The sequence below is a fragment of the Aplidium turbinatum genome, chromosome 11 (assembly GCF_918807975.1).
Source record: "Aplidium turbinatum chromosome 11, kaAplTurb1.1, whole genome shotgun sequence".
NCBI lineage: Eukaryota > Metazoa > Chordata > Ascidiacea > Aplousobranchia > Polyclinidae > Aplidium > Aplidium turbinatum.
This window is the reverse complement of record NC_137482.1, coordinates 14,949,311-14,956,538: the sequence shown is the minus strand read 5'-3', so window position 1 is coordinate 14,956,538 and position 7,228 is coordinate 14,949,311. Positions and strand designations below refer to the sequence as shown.

The window sequence follows — 7,228 nt, the reverse complement described above, 5'->3', positions numbered from 1 at the left end:
TTATCCACTTGCATGAATCTTCAAATGATGTGGTATGAGTATTGAGTAGTTCAATGCAGACTTCAACGTTTTCAACAATTTCAATGAGCTTTAAACAGAAATTTTTGCCTATAGAACTGGAACGCATTTTGTAAGCAATCAGGAAATTAATTTGCGTGCTATGCAACTGTATGTAAGTCTTTGATAAATGATCAGCCTAATCATTGGTACTCATTTGTATCAGAGCAATAGGTGGACAATTTGCCTTACATAAAAGCATGCATTTTTCAGTGTTTGACAGTGTACTTGATCATGAATGAAAGTAATATTTGTATTATATATAGGCCTAGTTATCAGCTAAGTTTATTTTATTATAGCTGTTATAACTGGCCATGTTTGCCCAATGCCCATTTATGATTATTTTAATGTGAGAAATTTCACCAAGAACATAGTAAAATAGGTGAATGTTTTTGATGACCTTAAAGCACTAAAAAGTATATAATATGTGCTTTTTAATTTATTTGATTAGTGCATAACTGATAGCAATGAGATATAAAAATATTACTAAGCTATAGAATAGACTGTTAAACATTACAGACTTTAATAATATTGTACTATTACTTTGTTTTGTTTTTTGTTTCAATCAGGATGTGGAGTAAAATTTAATGTCCTATATAATATTATTAAATGATGTAAAATTTGGAAATTCTCCTTTCATTGTAATTTAAATGGGATTGCAAAGTTAAGGCTGGTTCAGTATGGGAGGCACAAGTAATGAAAAAACAAAGCCAAAGAATTGGCAGAAAAAAAATCCCCAAGAGCTGAAAAAAATGACGCAACAGCAAAAGGCCAGGTTGGTTGTTGTATGTGAAAAATGTGGTTTTCAGTAACACCAAAAACAAAGCATTCAGAAAACACAATTTATCTTATCAATCAGACTTCAAAACTTGTTGAAATACTTTGGTAACTTTAGATTAGTACATCAAATTGTACTGTCTGATTTTGTCTTTTGCCAATAGCCACCTTTCCAGTTAATAGGACATTATGAGGTTTGTGTCAGCAACTATACAGTAACTGGTGTATATTGTGCCATACTGCTAATTTACTATTTTGCCTGCATAGTACATATTGTAGTTTTTCGTTAAGTTTTCTCAAAATATGATTGTATATTTTTCTGAAACAATTTTAGTTATAATAATGTGAAGTAAAACGTAATACATGAAATATCTCTACTAATTGCAGTTTGAGTTCTTTAATAAGTCCAACATTTTTATGTGTCAAGTCAGCACTAAAAACCAGTCTTTGGCAATTTTTACTACTATAGTCTTTGTGTAGTCAAGCATAGTTAAGAAAGAAATTAATTTATGATGATTGATAATAACGTTTTTGAGGGAAGATATTGCACAAAAGTTAGATTCCCATTAAACCGTATTCAAAGAAAATGCACAAAAGGAAGATAGTGCATATAATAAATCATTATTTTCATGACGTAACCATTTTTATAATTCTATAGGGGCACATGCAGTTACTGACTGCGTCAGGGATATCTAGAACAACAGTTGTTCTAGATATCCCTTGACTGCGTCTATGGCATTTTTATTTATATAGGTATATATATACGGTATGGATTATGCGAGTTTTCTTTAAAGGTACATGGCTTATGAAGAACCAACAAAAGGGCAACAGGACGTCATGAATGCTACACAAAAGCGAGTTAAAGATGCAAAAACTGTTCAAATGTCATTGAATCCTGACTTAAATCCAGAAGAAAATACTGAAAAGCAGAAACACAGCATTCTTATCGGACAATTGAAGTAAAGATATGTTTGTAAATTGTATATAATTATGTTTGTTAGCAACAACAGCACTCATTCACTTCTCAACAATGGCAAAATATAATGATTGTGACAAGCCTATAACCATATAAAGAACACTTCATGTGATTTGTTCCTCGACCTTCATGTAGTTTTCTACTTTTACTTCTTGGTTGTGCTGGTCAGAAGTGTGGATTAATGTACTAATTTTGTACTAACTGATAAAATTTTGTTCTTTAGATCGAGATGAAACTAAACTATATTGCTCTTATTTCTGATAAGGAATCTATGATGTGTTTGTATCTATCAAAATCTTTTTGTTTTATTGTTTATTTGAAGCAAAGCATTTTGTGATTCTGCCTATTAAGTTTTAGAGAAGAATTTCCTTTCGACCAAGAAACCTGGCTTCGAACAGTGTTTGGTTCACACCTTTACGTGCGGTATAAAGTATGACGAAATTAAGAAGAATAAGTTCAAACGAGTTGTCACAAACCCACCGCTGGTCGTGTTCTGAGATACAATTTTTGAACCAGGGAAGGTGTTAAACACTCAACTTGCGTTTCAAATCTAAAAGCCAGTGTTCCAGAATGTTCCAATTTTTTGCATTCAATCAGGCTTGATGATGACCAGAAAAGCCTTCGTTGCATGAACTTGCAACAAAAACAACCCTGTAGGGCCAGATATGTGTTTGATAGAAATGAGTTGTTTTTATTGCGCAGAGCTGCTGAAGCAAGGAACCGTATTAGAGTAATGAGGCTACAATACCAAGCCATGAGAGCTCACGAGATTAAGCATCTCATTGCTTGTCAACCAACTTCACTGAAAGGTATGATTCCTTCTCATGTTCAAATGTTACAAAATGGTTAGGGCCTACTATCAAGTTGCTTTTGTTTGCAACTTATTTTTCAAATACGCTATCCGTATTGCATCGTAAATTATTCTGGATCTGTTGCAATGTTGTGTCACTGTGATGGATAAATGGACTTGTCTACGCATGCTGCAATCCATTGGATCTAAAGCAGTGGTTCCCAACTTGGGGTTCGCGGACCCCTTGGGGGTCCGTGATTACTTTCATAAATTTTGGAGAAAAAAAACGAAAAATGATCTTTTTACTTTCATTTCTCTCTTTAAACAAAAAATGAGGTATCAACTCTTTTGAAAGCAAAAGGCAGCCCCCTCTCAAAATTATTTGAGAGTAAAAGTTTTCTATACGGCATGGCCTACCTTGCCGATATTTTCGGTCATATTAACAATGTTAATCGTGGCATTCAAGGAGCCGGTGTGACAATAATTGATGCAGCTGAAAAACTGAAAGCGTTTTTAGCCAAGTTGTCGGTTTGGAAACGCAGGTTGGAAACAGGTAATTACGCAAACTTTACAATGTTAGAAGATCTTATCTTGATGGATGAAACTCAAAGAGAATGTACTCTTTTGATCACTATGAGAGAAAAATTCTGCGCACACTTGGAAACCCTGCAAATCTCATTTCAACGTTTTTTTATTTAGAACACCTGCCGAACGAAGTTAAAACATGGATTCGAAATTCTTTTCTTTTTTAGTTGAACAACATTAGCGATGACGATCTCAATAAAGATGACCTAATTGATTTGAGATCAAAAGAGTTATTACGCATTGAATTTCATTCAAAAACTGTGGAATAATTTTGGTGCTCACAACTGCAAACCTACCCATTCTTGACAAAGCAAGCGATTGTTGTTCTGTTATCATTCATAGCCACTTACCTTTGCGAGGCAGGATTCTCAGCTCTTGTTACAATAAAAACTAAACATTGAAATCGCCTGGACGTTGAAGATGACATGCGTGTTGAATTGTCAAAAACTCAACCACAGTTCAGTCGCTTAGTTCAGGAAAAGCAACAACAGCCCTCTCATTAAATTTGTTTACCTTGAAAAAGTTTCGGCATGGCACTTTGGGTCACCTTAATCTTCAAATACTGCTGACATTTCTTGAACAATTCATTCATTTTCTTATTTGAGCAACTGTTTAACCTGATATCTGCCGCAGGAGTCATAGCGGCAATGCAATATGACACAGTACAGTAGTTGAGTAGCATAATTATTACAATAGTAAATAATATGTTAATTGAGTTTCAGGCAAAAATTAGGTAGGGGTCCGCAGAATTAGTAATTTGTTTAAAGGGGTCCGTGACAACAAACAGGTTGGGAACCACTGATCTAAAGGAATATAGCCTACAGTCACATGCCTACAAAATAGTAGTTTGTGTGAAAAGCAATAAAATTTTAATAATATAATTGCTATTTGTTTGCATATAATACTATTCTGTAGCCCACGTTTACGTGTGGGACTGGCAGATGATGAAATGGCTGAGTTTTTTCCAATAATGGCCACCTTTAATTTGAGGCTACCCACAGTTTAGCAACCTATTTCACAACTCGACTGACTTTATTTTGACAGCGTTGCGATTTGAAGCTTTGGTACCTCCCTACACTGACAACAGTAATCCTGGCGACCAACTTGATAAACTGGAACGGGCACGAGTTGAAGCTTTGTTGGAAGATGACTTGGGAATAACTATTAATCGAAAGCTTGATTAATTCAACTTTTGTCATTTTAGGCTATTTTTATTGTTATAGGCTTAATTGCATTTAGCATTATTGTAACATTAAAACTTGCATAACTTACACTTTAGTGACTTTTCTTAGTGTAGTTTGTCCAAAAACTGCTAGTTAGAAAAACAATTTACCGAAACATGTTTTTTATTTTTATTACCGATACTGATAAAAGTAGTTGAACTGTGAACGATATTAAACTCTTTATTGTTACCTGATTTATATTTAAAATGCAATTGGCCTAAGCCTGGACCTTCAAAGCAACCTAGGTATACATAGGCTACTTCTGCAAGCTATTTGCACTGCTACCCATAGGCGTCATTTCAGGGGTGCGAAGGGTGCTTGAGCACCCCAAAATGAAAATCTGAGGTAACAACATAAATGCGAGAGCACCCCTGGGCCCTGATTTGCATACAAAATACACCGATTCAAATGGAAATTTGCATTGCTAAATAACGTTTTTTTTTCTTTCTTGAAAGTCGTTTCACCAAAGCGCAATATTTTCAGTGTTTTACATTTGCGTAGCGCACGCATATCAAAATGTGTGTGTGTGGCACGCAGCGCCACACACATCAAAGGCAGACATGATTGTACTACAGACGAAATCGGTTAAGCGAATCACCTATTTGCCAGACGTTTTGATAGGATTATACGATTTATTCGTTTAACCAATTTACAAAAAAAAAGTTTTTTGTGAATGGGCGTAATTATTGGGAAGATGTCTGTGCTGACTAGGCTGCAACGCACATTACAACTGATACTTCCTACAACTGTTTACAATTCTGGTTAAACCAGTGGTTCTTAACCGGGGAGGCGCGCCCCCCCAGTGGGCGTGAAGCCTCTCTGAGGGGGGGTGCGAGCTCTACAACAATTTCAATTTTTTTTAATTATTTTAATGTCCTAGGACCTATGGCTGTTTGTCATATTTTGTATTTTATTGTATTTATTTGCGAAGCATTGAATACTCTCAACCGTTAGCTTCAAGGGAAAAACATCAACATCATTACTTAGGCATCATGACATCATTCTAACTTTTATAGCCAAACTTGACCTCTGGAAGAGTCGAATTGAACAAGGAAATCCAGCGAGCTTCAGTAACTTGGATTCTGCTCTCAAAGATGGTAACTTTGAGTCTGAGTTGAAGAAACAAATAGAAATCCACCTTAATGAATTGAAAGCAGAGTTCATCAAATACTTTCCAGATCTGGATTGAGAAGCGTGAAACCTGGAAGTTCATCAGAAACCAGTTTCAATGCGAAGTAGTTGATATTTTCGAAGAAGGACAAGAGGAGTTTCTTGAGATGAAATTTCTCTCTCTCTGTAGGTATCATGGCTGATACAGCCCTCGATGTACAATGATGTTCCAGTTTGATCGATCTCGTGCGTCTTGCCAAATTTTAGTAGGGTTTTTGATTTGTGGTTGAAAATTGTGCAAAAATGTGAATCTTTGAGCTCCTCTTGACCGTTTTCCTATTGTTTTTTCACTTAAAGATAAATCTTCAAGTTCGCCTTTCCTTATGCTGTGACCCAAGAACTTCAGTTGCTGCCTTTCTATAGATCTCATTATCTGCTGCTCCTGGCCCATCTGTTGGAGAACTGCTCTGTTGGTTCGAAAAGCTGTCCATGGAATTTTGAGAATTCTTCGGTAAAACCACATTTCTGCAGCTTCAAGCTTTTTTCGGGTTTTTGTTGTTAGCGTTTTTGATGAAATTTCACTCCACAGCTAAAGAAGACTTCAAACAACTGGAACTTGATACGTTCTGGGCCAATTACCTTCCTGTTTACCCTCTTATCGCAACTCGGGTTCTTTGAATTCTAACAATGTTTGGATCCACGTATCTTTGTGAAGCTGCATTTTCAGCTCTCGTTGCTATCAAGACCAAGTACAGAAACAGGTTGAGAGTTGAAGGAGACTTACGTTGTTCACTCTTTGGAGTTAAACCTCGCATTAAAAATCTAGTTGCTAAGAAGCAGTGTCAAATATCTCACTGATGTGTACAATAAACAGACAAAAATGCAATTTTTTTGGTATGATATATACTTAATTAAAATCTAGGGGGGCGCGAGGCTCATGACCATTATTGAAATGGGGCTTGATAGAAAAAAGGTTTAGAACCACTGGGTTAAACTTTAAAGAGTTTACTAGTTCTGTGTTACATAACACTATGCAGTATGTTCCAGCCAGCAAAACTGGTCCTTTTTACATTGATTTATCGTCTGCAGACGTTGAATCAATGTAAAAAAGACCAGCTTTGCTGACTGGGAGAGCAAATTGTACGATCAAAGCGTTTTTCTGCAAACTGCGGCAATCGGACTTCTTTTAATCTCACCGATGTCTGTGACGTCACAAACAGCAACGCAAACAGTGGTTCGCTTGTTGCAAACGTGACGGTGATGTTGTGACAGTGAATACGCTACTTCAGAAATTCATTGCACAGCCGTCAATGATCGATATAATGCCAAATATATATGCAGCTTTGGTAACTTACATTGCTATGCCGACTTCTTCCTGTGAAGCCGAACGTTCCTTTTCGTTATTACGACGCTTGAAGACCTACCTTCGCAGCATTCAAACGCAACAACCACTGAACAATTTGGCCGTTATAGGTAGTCATCGCGAATTGGCGGAGAAATTAAACATGGAAGAACTTGTCACGGAGTTGTTTCCAAGACAACGACCCGCAGAAACAAATTTGGATGTGATTAATTTATAGCAAGCCGCATTATAAGGCAGACGTGAACAAATTAAAGTCGAATATATTTCAATATTCAATGTAAGATCACTTTCGCCTTGCATGCAATACCGTATTTACTTGATTGTAAGCCGCGGCTTATAAAGTTTTT

General features: G+C 36.2%; 1 protein-coding gene across 1 annotated transcript; it reads left to right on the top strand.

Moving 5' to 3' along the window:
* The first annotated feature begins 627 nt into the window (after window positions 1-627).
* LOC145780002 (uncharacterized) lies at window positions 628-4,687 on the top strand. Its single transcript, XM_082591699.1, has 4 exons — window positions 628-832; window positions 1,629-1,793; window positions 2,513-2,619; window positions 4,230-4,687. The coding sequence occupies exons 1-4, from the start codon at window positions 738-740 to the stop codon at window positions 4,367-4,369; spliced, it is 507 nt and encodes a 168-aa protein (XP_082447825.1). The 5' UTR covers window positions 628-737; the 3' UTR covers window positions 4,370-4,687.
* The last annotated feature ends 2,541 nt before the right edge of the window (window positions 4,688-7,228 follow it).